Source organism: Myxine glutinosa, chromosome 1 (assembly GCF_964187855.1).
Source record: "Myxine glutinosa chromosome 1, kmMyxGlut1.1, whole genome shotgun sequence".
NCBI classification, from domain to species: domain Eukaryota; kingdom Metazoa; phylum Chordata; class Myxini; order Myxiniformes; family Myxinidae; genus Myxine; species Myxine glutinosa.
In genome coordinates, this window is record NC_136261.1 from 169,197,582 (window position 1) to 169,210,623 (window position 13,042).

The following is a 13,042-nucleotide window of genomic DNA, read 5'->3' on the forward strand; positions in this document are numbered from 1 at the left end:
GTGAGATCTGGAAGCTGGAGCAAGGTTGTGGTGGTCAATTTAGATGATCAAAATGTCGGCCATTTTTAATTATGGAATAAAAGTCAGATATGAAAACAACTTTTTTTTAACTTGTGGAATTTGTAAAGGCTTAAAATGTTTCCAGTTAAAATAGTTAATGAGGGTATTTTAAACTTTTCTAAAAAGCTCACTCCCCTGTGTAAAGGTCATTGCGAGTGCACATGAATACCCTGGCCCATCAAGGTTCCGTGGATCCCGTGTAGGTAGAACGTCATTATCATGAATGAAAGTGAAAACGATGAAGCGCCGTCGGGAGAAGTGTCGCGCGCATGTCACGTGACCCACACCACGTGCGAGGGCGTTGCGTGTGCGTCACGTGACGCGCAATGGCTGCTCCCAGCGAGAGTGTTAGCGTTGGCAGCCGCGTTTCCTGCCTGACGTGCCTCGGGCAAAAGATCCGTGGCGAGGTACTCGCCTTCGACTACCAGTCCAAGATGCTCACACTCAGTATCCTTCTTTGCGATCGTCGCTCACGCCTTGCACCACGGTTCAGCGTCGCGGCCTAGCCGCCTGCGCCGTCTAGGCTAGCGGACACTGCGGCCCGGTTCTGCGGTGTGGGGACGTGGTGTCAGCGTGGCGGGTCCTGCAGGTATCGGGTGTGGTGGTGCCAGCGTGGCGGGTCCTGCAGGTATCGGGTGTGGTGGTGTCGGCGTGGTGGGTCCTGCAGGTATCGGGCGTGGTGGGTCCTGCAGGTATCGGGTGTGGTACTGGTGGTGTCGGCGTGGTGGGTCCTGCAGGTATCGCCATCGGGTGTGGTGGTGCCAGCGTGGTGGGTCCTGCAGGTATCGGGTGTGGTGGTGCCAGCGTGGCGGATCCTGCAGGTATCGGGTGTGGTGGTGCCAGCGTGGTGGGTCCTGCAGGTATCGGGTGTGGTACTGGTGGTGTTGGCGTGGTGGGTCCTGCAGGTATCGCCATCGGGTGTGGTGGTGCCAGCGTGGTGGGTCCTGCAGGTATCGGGTGTGGTGGTGTCGGCGTGGTGGGTCCTGCAGGTATCGTATCAGGTGTGGTGGTGCCAGCGTGGTGGGTCCTGCAGGTATCGGGTGTGGTGGTGTCGGCGTGGTGGGTCCTGCAGGTATCGGGCGTGGTGGGTCCTGCAGGTATCGGGTGTGGTGGTGTCGGCGTGGTGGGTCCTGCAGGTATCGGGTGTGGTGGTGTCAGCGTGGTGGGTCCTGCAGGTATCGGGTGTGGTGGTGTCGGCGTGGTGGGTCCTGCAGGTATCGGGCGTGGTGGGTCCTGCAGGTATCGGGTGTGGTGGTGTCGGCGTGGTGGGTCCTGCAGGTATCGGGTGTGGTGGTGTCAGCGTGGTGGGTCCTGCAGGTATCGGGTGTGGTGGTTCGTAGTTGTTGCTGCTTTTTTTTTCAGTTGATGGTTGATCCAGGCGGGCTTGTGCGTAGTTGCGAGGAAGCAAAATGCTCCCGGCGTGTTTGCTTTATTGCTGTTGTTCAGAAAATGTATTTCGAAGTTTTTATCGGCTTGGAAAATATAATCACCTGTCCTCGTGGTTCCATGCGCAAGCCATAGGTAGCTCGGTCGATTCCGACGAGCCGTCTCTGCTCGGGTTGATGAACTTTCAGAGGCTTGCGGGTCTTCGCAGGTACTCCAGTATGTCATTACAAAAGTTTACCTGTTCGCCATCCGATACTGCCTACACCGTTGCACATTACCTGTTCGCCATCCGAGACTACCTACACCGTTGCACTTTACCTGTTCGCCATCCGAGACTACCTACACCCTTGTACTTTATCTGTTCGCCATCGGAGACTACCTACACCATTGTATTTTACCTGTTCGCCATCTGAGACTACCTACACCGTTGCACTTTACCTGTTCGCCATCCGAGACTACCTACGCCGTTACACTTTACCTGTTCGCCATCCGAGACTACCTACGCCGTTGCACTTTACCTGTTCGCCATCCGAGACTACCTACGCCGTTGCACTTTACCTGTTCGCCATCCGAGACTACCTACACCTGTTGTACTTTACCTTTTCTCCATCCGAGACTACCTACACCGTTGCACTTTACCTGTTCGCCATCCGAGACTACCTACACCTGTTGTACTTTACCTTTTCGCCATCTGAGACTACCTACACCATTGTATTTTACCTGTTCGCTATCCGAGACTACCTACGCCGTTGCACTTTACCTGTTCGCCATCCGAGACTACCTACACCTGTTGTACTTTACCTTTTCGCCATCTGAGACTACCTACACCATTGTATTTTACCTGTTCGCTATCCGAGACGACCTACACCGTTACCTACACTGTTCACCATCCCATCTGAGACTATGCATGCAGACTCTACCTGTTTCATGGAAACGGAGTCTTCACTTTGACTTTGATTATGGAGCAAACGAATTGCTAAGTGAATGTCTTGGTAAGTTCTTATCGACGAAGGACGTACCTGCGTACCAAGGTAACCTGATTACTCGAATGAAATTGCATTTGTTTCTGATTTCATTATTTAAATTTTAAAATCCCAAAGCACTTTGTAATAGAAGCGAGAAGTTAACATACGAGTAAGAGATTTTAAAAATGACACTGACGAGGGTTTAATAATATGAAATATAAAAAAGATTAACCGTAAAAAGATGAAACTGTGACTTGAGGTTCAGTGCGGATTTCAAACGTCAAACGGTTTCGGAGTCGAAGTGTAAAATGCTCGATCACCGAATGTCTTCATCTTGGTGCCGATAACAACCAGAACATCCCCAGTGAAAGATCGTAGCTTTCCTGTACGTCTGTAAGATGTATTATATAGATGAGATCCAACTTGTGTTTGTCTTTAAAGGTTATTAACGAAACTTTCCTCTTTCATTCCTCATTTCATTCATTCAATTGCATTCATTTCATCTTTCATTCTTGATTTCAAAACTTTTCATTCCTCATTCATTCCTATTTTCTCCCGCCTCTGGAACAAACTCCCTCACTCTCTTCAATCCCAATCCTCCCTCAGGTCTTTAAAACAGCTGTTCACCACCCTCTCTTATCTTCCCCCATCCAAAACCTTGATCTTTTCTACCCCTGTTAATTCACCCCAGATCCACTTTTCTGAAATACCGACTTCTTTCCTGGAAATCCTTGCAGTGTCCATGTGGTTTATACCTCTCCTACCCCCCCCCCCTTTCCCATGCCTCCTCCCCCCAAGCCCTCTCCCTCCCACAGATCTCCCGATGTCCCTGCTCTCAAATGTTGTACTTGTGTGCTTCCCTCTTTCTCCCCATCTTGTCTCCAGCTCCCTTTATTGGTTCACGAGTTATCAAGTGACCACTATATTCGTCATGTGTGTGCGTCTGTCTGTGTGTCTGTGTGTCTGTGCCCGAGCATAACTACCTGATGATATCCCATCTTGATGAAACTTGGGTGGGAGGTTGATATCATGATCGAGTTGTGTCCTGCCTGGAGTGGGCGTAATGCACCCATTGTGTGCAGAGCCACGCCCGAAAAAGATGTCTTTTTAGGGGGTAATCAAGTTCAAGCTACATCTTCTCCGAGGGAGTTGGTGGAATCTGACAGGGGTTTCGGTATTTGGTTTGGCCAATGTCATGTGTCTAGCCCCACGGAGCTCGATTTTTCAATACTAGGGCATGCCCGTACTATATCTATATCTAAAATTATATCCCCCCCCTCTATTTACATGAAATGGTTTGGTCCAAAGCGAACGGCTTGCGAGTGGTGACAATCCCCCCCCTCTATTTACATGCAATGGTTTGGTCCAAAGCGAACGGCTTCCGGAGTTTGGTAAAGAAATCGCCATCGCGTGCACAAACGCGCAGGAAAGCGAATGAATCGCAAATTCGTTTTTATTAGTTGTAAAACATAGTTTAACGCCAACATAGTTTGCAAACGTGAAATAAATGAATACGCTCTCAAATGTGCCATCCGAGGCAGAGTGTGCCCGCCACGTTCGGCACACGCGATCGTTCGCTGCTCTCTGATTGGTTGAATCGTTTTTTGGACATAGCTCGGTAAGTAATTGTCCGATTAATATGAAACCTTGAAAAGGCACATCCTCGGGTCCCCAGCAATATACCTGGCAAGTTAAAAGTATATCGGACCCGTGGTTGTCGAGAAACAGCGGTCACAGACAAACGTACAAACGTACAAACGTACAGACAGAGATTACTGGAATTATAGATAGATATATATATATATTTTTCATTTTATTTATGTATTTATTTTTATTTTTATTTTTCCCATTTCATTTTTCACCGAATTTTCAGTATTGTGCCGCTAACTAACCTCATAACTGATTATACATTTATATTTTCTATCATTTCAAGTTCAGTAACCTTCGTTTTGACATGTCCGGGCCTGTTTCGGTTATAGTCCGTCCTTTGTCATTGAATACCGCTCGCTCGTGAACCATCGTCGTCTCCTGACTTGTCTTATGTTTTATGTGTCTTTTATGTGATTTTTCGTGATTAATGTTAACTCTTACACGAGCCTCGATGTTGTATACAAAAAAAATAAAACGAACAAAAAAAAAAACGTCGACGTCGATACTTTGATTATGTACAGGAAGCCAGAGAAGTGTCTCAAGGATCAAAGACGTGTTCAAATTTCAGAGCCTCAATCGTGAATGGGTCTGGCTGCCGCATTCTGTGTGAGTTGCAAAGATCTGAGAGAAGCAGGGAATTGACGGGTTGAATTGATAGACGGTATATTGTACTTCACAGACACACCGTGGATTTTAATAAGGAAGTAACATGAAGTGAAACACGTGAACAATAACCTTTTATGACACTTAATAGTTGTTGTTTGATGTTGCCATAGTGGTGGTTGTTGTTTTTGTGTTCCTTCTGTGTACTTTTATTACCTCCACTACCAAAGTTGGACAGAGATTGTGTTTGTCTGTCTGTGGGCAGGATATCTCAAGTTATAGACAGATTCGGACAAAATTTTATTTGACACGTTAGGCGTTTGACAAGGACGAATTTCGATTTTGGTGAAGATCTGGATGCTAGAATTTTTACAGTGATTCTTCAACATTGAAAGATGAAGGCAAAAACGATATATAGCAATAGCATGATACAGTATTTCAAAAAGTTGTAGACAGAGTTGTGACAAAAGTAGGTGGACGAGTTGCTTTGGTGACGAGAACAAGCCGATTCGATTCTGGTCCCGATCTGGATCCAGATCCGGCCTATCAATGATTCTGTGGGATACAAAACATCACACTGTTCAGCGTGGCCGGGGTTTGCGCTTTGCCGAGTACCTTTCTATGTATATTGTGTGTTTTTATGTTGTTTCGAGAAGTATTGCCATACATAATGTTGTGTGATCCTTCCATGTCCTTCTGGCAGTGTTGCTGCTGTCTTAAAATAATACATGTTACTGTTGGAACTGTTATATTGACCTCTCATTCCCACTTCTTCTCTTTTTTATGATGTAACAGACACATTTTTGCTCCAAGTAAATAGATCATAACCTTTCCAATGGTACCATCTATATAATAATAGCGTAAGGACTCGACTTTGTTATCCCTTTTACGCTGCACCCAGTGACCCGATGCCCACAGCACTAATGGATTTACGATCGACGAACCGCGCTCTTTGTTTATCACGTACAGACATACTCGAAAAATCTGAATTAGTCGACGTTGGGGCCCAAAAGCATCCGATTAACTGCCGATACGACGCCATCTTACGACACCATCGTATTGGCGTCTGCTGGGCGAAGGCGAAGCAAGCCGTCCGCTGATTGGACAGTCGAGTGGTGTGAACATGGGTGGTGTGAACCAAATGGTCTTTTTATTCCCTTGAACATTTTAAATTAGGATATATAAGGAAACGTCTTTATCGTCATTTTAATAAAGTTAAATGGAGTGACGTTGCGATACTCGGGGTGCGTTGCATAAATCCTCGTAACTCAGAGAGGTGTAGCAGGTGGCGAGACATAAGGAAGCTTAAAGATAACGAGCTGAAACAGACGAACGATATGTCAATCCCTTTCTACACCGAACGGCAATAAAAGTATGAGAGCGGGAAGGCATGGCCTGAGCACTTCGAGCAGAGAGGACTGATTGGACTTAACTTAAAGAGAAAAAATTGGAGCTTAACGGAAGAAGAAGATCCCATGAGCGCTCCCCGATGCCATCCATAATGGTACACTCTATCCATACACCACATCCTCCCTTCCGTGGATGTTCCACGGGTTTCGGCTAGTCTATATAATAATAGCTTAAGGACTCGACTTTGTTATCCCTTTTACGCCGCACCCAGTGACCCGATGCCCACGGCACTAATGGATTTACGATCTACGAACCGCGCTCTTTGTTTATCACGTACAGCCATACTTGAAAAATCTGAATTAGCTGACGTTGGGGCCCAAAAGCATCCGATTAACTGCCGATACGACGCCATCTTACGACGCCATCTTACGACGCCATCGTATTGGCGTCTGCTGGGCGAAGGCGAAGCAAGCCGTCCACTAAGTGGACAATCCAGAGCATGCATTTGTGCCGGTGTCGGCGATCGTTGTTCATATACGCACTCTTCATTCTCATCTTTCTTCCTAACTCCCCTATGCCATCCATAATGGTACACTCTATCCATACACCACATCCTCCCTTCCGTGGATGTTCCACGTGTTTCGGCTAGTTTCTATTATTTCAAGACATCAGGAACTCTTTCGATTGAAGCATGACGCACACACACAAGGACACACACTGACACACACTGACACACACGGACACACACGGACACACACACGCGAACACACACACACGCGCAAACACACACACACGCGAACACACACACGTGAACACACACACACACACATGAACACACACACACACACGTGAACACACACACACACGTGAACACACACACACACGTGAACACACACACACACGTGAACACACACACACACGTGAACACACACACATGTGAACACACACACACATGTGAACACACACACACATGTGAACACACGCACACATGTGAACACACACACACACACACACGTGAACACACACACACACGTGAACACACACACACACGTGAACACACACACACACGTGAACACACACACGTGAACACACACACGTGAACACACACACACACACACACACACACACAGGTGAACACACACACACACACACACACACACACACACACACACACACACACACACACACACACACACACACGAACACACACACACGTGAACACACACACACACACGTGAACACACACACACACGTGAACACACACACACACGTGAACACACACACACACGTGAACACACACACACACGTGAACACACACACACGTGAACACACACACATGTGAACACACACACATGTGAACACACACACACATATGTGAACACACACACGTGAACACACACACACACGTGAACACACACACACACGTGAACACACACGTGAACACACACACGTGAACACACACACGTGAACACACACACACACACACACACACACACACACACACGTGAACACACACACACACACACGTGAACACACACACACACGTGAACACACACACACACACACACACGTGAACACACACACACACGTGAACACACACACACACACACACACACACGTGAACACACACACACACACACACACACACACTTAAGGTGTGTGTGTGTTCGCACACACACGTGAACACACACACACACGTGAACACACACATACACACGTGAACACACACACACACACATGAACACACACACACACGTGAACACACACACACACACACACACACGTGAACACACACACACACACGTGAACACACACACACACACACACACGTGAACACACACACACACACACACACACGTGAACACACACAAACACACACGTGAACACACACACACACACACACACGTGAACACACACACACACACACACACGTGAACACACACACACACGTGAACACACACACACACACGTGAACACACACGAACACACACACACGTGAACACACACACACACACACACACACACACACACACACACACACACACACACACACACGTGAACACACACACACACACACGTGAACACACACACACACACACACACACGTGAACACACACACATACACACGTGAACACACACACGTGAACACACACACACACACACACACACATGAACACACACACACACGTGAACACACACACACACACACACGTGAACACACACACACACACACGTGAACACACACGAACACACACACACGTGAACACACACACACACACACACACACACACACACACACACACACGTGAACAAACACACACACACACACGTGAACACACACACATACACACGTGAACACACACACACACACACACACACACACACACACACACGGGAACACACACACGTGAACACACACACACACACACACACGTGAACACACACGTGAACACACACACACACACACACACACACACACACATGAACACACACACACACACACGTGAACACATGTGAACACACACACACACACGTGAACACACACACACACACGTGAACACACACACACACGTGAACACACACACACACACACACGTGAACGAACACACACACACACACACACACACACGTGAACACACACACACACACACACACACACACACGTGAACACACACACACACACACACACACACACACACACACACACACACACACGTGAACACACACACACACACACACGTGAACACACACACACACACGTGAACACAAACACACACACACACACGTGAACACACACACACACACACACACACACACGTGAACACACACACACACACACGTGAACACACACACACACACGTGAACACAAACACACGTGAACACACACACGTGAACACACACACATGAGCACACACACGTGAACACACACACACACACACACACACGTGAACACACACACACATGCTTCTCCTTTTAGTAACAGTGTGCAATGGAAGAAAATATGTTTGCAGATTATACTGATTGGTGTATTAAAAGAAAGAGTTAGGTCCATTGTGACATCTAAGTTAGAGAGCAAAGTAACAATGAACAGTTGATGAACCCCAAGTTTCATGATCTTTTCATTTCATGTTGAAACTTTGCAAGGACGGACGAAGAGCCAAGGCTCAGCCGTATTTTGGTGTATTATAGTGACAGACTTATTATTACTAGGGCGTGCCCGTACTATCTCAAATTAATTAATTATTTGTTAAAACATCTCAGTCGCCCGCGACCTCTCTAGCGCGGGCGTCGAACCAGTTCATTTCCGGTGCGACCGGGCCGATGTGGCCGAAGCCGTTGATTCCACCGTAGCACGCTAACGCGTAGGCTCGCGCGCCCCTGGTCCGCCGGGGCTCCGCGGGTGTCCTACCGTGCCTGGCTTGCCGGTGCCCGGGGACGGATCTCGCTGTCTAAACATGGTAGCGCTAGGCCAGTGGGACCGCCAGGACCCACGTGCACTCACATGGTGTTCTGCGCGTGGGCGGCAGTATCAGACCGGGGCGCCCAAAGGCGCCACGCACCCAAACGCTCCCCGGCTAAAGTTCATCCTGAAAGCGCCCACATTGTGCGGACAAACCAAGTCAAGGGCCACGTGGTCAGGAGAACCTCGTGCCTATCGGCCGGCCTCAAAGACCGATGTTTAGACAGCGAAATCCGTCCCCGGGCACGGGCAAGCCAGGCACGGTAGGACACCCGCGGAGCCCCGGCGGACTCACACCTGGTGCCACCTGCACCCTCCTTCCTTCCTGGACCATTTGGTCAACACCACACGCAATCACCACTACTCCCTCATACACTGCTCCATACACCTGTTCAGTTGCACACCTGTGCAATCACACTACAACTCACACTCACAATCATTTACTCATACCCATATATCTAAAATTATATCCCCCCCCTCTATTTACATGAAATGGTTTGGTCCATTCGCAAAGCCAAAGCGAACGGCTTGCGAGTACGGTGACAATCCCCCCCCCCCCTCTATTTACATGAAATGGTTTGGTCCATTCGCAAAGCCAAAGCGAACGGCTTGCGAGTACGGTGACAATCCCCCCCCTCTATTTACATGAAATGGTTTGGTCCATGAAATGGCTTGGTCCATTCGCAAAGCCAAAGCGAACGGCTTGCGAGTACAGTGACAATCCCCCCCCCTCTATTTACATGAAATGGTTTGGTCCATTCGCAAAGCCAAAGCGAACGGCTTGCGGAGTTTGGTAAATAAATCGCCATAGCTCGGTAACTACTTCTCCGATTAATATGAAACCTTGAAAAGGCACATCCTCAGGTCCCCAGCAATATACCTGGCAAGTTTCAAGTATATCGGACCCGTGGTTGTCGAGAAACAGCGGTCACAGACAAACACACACACACACACACACACACACACACAGACACACACACAGAGATTACTGGAATTATAGATAGATGACAAATTGGTATGATTATGGGGTATTACGTTTAGATCAGTGACAAAAATCTCAATTTAATCAATTTCAAATTCGGGCAGTATCACAACAAAATGTGGAAAAGTCAAGGGGTGTGAATACTTTCTGAAAGCACTGTGGTTGGTAATCTTCAGGGTGGCAGTATCAGTACTGTAAGGATTTGAAAAGACAATGCTGGTGCAAGTATTGTAGCGAACTAATGGCAAAAGTGTGTCCAAGAATCTTGGAGATGAAAGGGAAACGATAAATCGGGCTTTGATTTTGAAAATAATTTGGATCCAAAAAAAGGTTTATTTAAGATGCTTGTTTAAATGAGGATTGAACTGCAGGATATGTAATTGAGAAATTCATTGTTTCTACAGTAAGTGCAGAGATGTTTGGAAGTAAAGCTGACGAAACAGGATCGAGTAACAAAGTTGGGTTTTTTTTTTTGTTGCGAATAATTGATTGGACTGCATCGAAACTGATACATGAGAAGTGAACCAAACCGAAAGAAATATTTTGTGAAGAGGGGAAAAAGGTATCAAACGAAGAGTTTGGTAATCGCTCATTTGGTTGTGAAATGATATGCGAGATCTGATGAGGTAGTCGTTGATCACATGCTCATGGGTTTTCTCTACTTTTTCCGATATTTAATGTTCTTGAGGTAGAGATAAAATTATTCGAACACTGACAAATGTTTAATGTGGTAATGTGAGGCTTGTAGACTGTGTGAAGTTTTGCATCTTTACTTTCTCAGTGTTTTCAGACTTTGCAATAACCAAGCCGAGTGTCAGATCCTTTTGAATCTCATGATCCCACTGGTACTCCGAATGTTGCTAGGAGCTTGGGACGGTGGAATTTTGTTCCCCAGACACTTTGGGAGCTCACGGTCTGATCTGGCTAAATTTAAGGAGTGGCACCGTGCCAGGTGTCTGTGTGTTTAGCAGTGTTGGATATGTTGAACACTGTAAGAAGATCTCCATTCTTCACTGACTTCTCGAGATCCTGTCATGGGAAATGTGGTTAAGATTATTTATAATGGCATGTGAGTGAACGCCGGTTACTTTTCACAAACTTGGCTTGTTAGGGATACCCATGTTTTATGTCGACGGTAAATTGTTGACACGCTTAAATTGCTGCGTTTGACCCACATTGCCTGGTGGTTTGCCGCTCAGTGAGTTTATCACAAGTCAACAAAGTGCTTTTCTTGCATGCTTGGACATTAGGCCGTTGTCTGTCTGTTGATGGCTATCTGGGCATTCCAGTTAAACATGGCATTGGCTGCTTAGTGACCCTCTGGCCTTCACCCACCAATACGGATACTGCATTGGTGAGAACTAGATGTCTGAGTGCAAACATCTTGCTCCTTCTCCCAAACATTATCCAGCTTGTACTTTCAGAAGCACCCTTACGTGATCGTCTGCATTGCATGTGGTTGGTTTGCAGCCGTGAATTTAAGTGATATGGGGGTGTTCGCAATAAATTTGCTGGACTGCATTTGTATAAATAAATAAATAAATATCTGACTTGATGAGCTGCAAAAGTTTCTCCCCTTTAGAGTAGTCCTCTTGTCTGGCAACTCGGTCCAGCACTCTTGGCGACATTGTTGCATTTTAGTGACAGTTGTGAAATGTTAATTGATGCAGATCTTAGTCATAGTACAGTGAAAAATATTTTTTAAGTTTCTCCTTTGGTTTGTCCTTTATTTATTTATTTATTTATTTTCTAATCTGTTTATGATGTAATGGCACAAAAACAATTGTTGTTCTTGAGCTAGCTTTCTCAGAGTGTCCATCGTCAAGCGGGAGGGCACATCTCAGCGACGTCTACCTCGTGAACCTGGCCCTCGTTAAGGACGTGGAGACACTGCTTGAAAGCACAGAGCCACCTCCAGCTCTTACGGCTCTTAATGTCACTAAGGTGAGCTGGCTTGCCGGTGAAGTGGTGTACACTTCGTAGCCATCGCCTACTTTTTCAGAGCTGGTGTGACACATTTGAAGCATTTATGAATATCCTTCGTTATTATTTTTTCTTTTTGAATTTTTTAAATTCCCACCTGCATCAGAAACTACCGAGGAATTCAGCATCTCACAAAATCTAAGTCATTACTGTGAATGCTGCACAATTATACCTATAATAGTGTGTGCGTACGTGTGTGTGTGTGCTCCTACTCCATAACTCCAAAACCATGAAACATAGCAGCCCCAAACTTTGCATGCGTACTTATGAAACTGTAAGGGAGTGCATGGATGAAAACTGAGTAATTGGGTGTGTTTAAACACCCCTTTTGAAAATCGTTTAGGGGGTATTCATAACAAAAAAAGTCAAAATAATCCTTGCCAAAATAGTGGTGCGGCATCTTGGTCAGCCCTCTGTCAAATCTCCGGGTTCTTAAACTGCCGTTTTGTTTTGGCCGATTTCAAACATGCGTTGGCTTGGAAATACAATCTATTCTCATGGACTAATTAAAGTAAATAGTCAAAAACTGGATTCAAATTTGAGGATCGGAGCCCATACACTAAATAAGCATTGAAATCTCGAGTGAAATCTTTTTTTCTTTTT

The 13,042-nt window shown here is 46.5% G+C and overlaps 1 protein-coding gene across 7 annotated transcripts in view; it reads left to right on the forward strand.

Annotated features, from left to right (window-relative positions):
• Nucleotides 1-339: 339 nt before the first annotated feature.
• LSM12 (LSM12 homolog) overlaps nt 340-13,042 on the forward strand; it is a 259,554-nt gene continuing 246,851 nt past the window's right edge. For all 7 annotated transcript variants that reach the window (XM_068122021.2, XM_068122031.2, XM_078779820.1 and 4 more), the window contains exons 1-2: nt 340-507; nt 12,267-12,400. In XM_068122021.2, the coding sequence (XP_067978122.1) occupies nt 387-507; nt 12,267-12,400 (255 nt within the window). In that variant the 5' untranslated portion in view covers nt 340-386. The remainder of the gene's footprint in view (nt 508-12,266; nt 12,401-13,042) is intronic.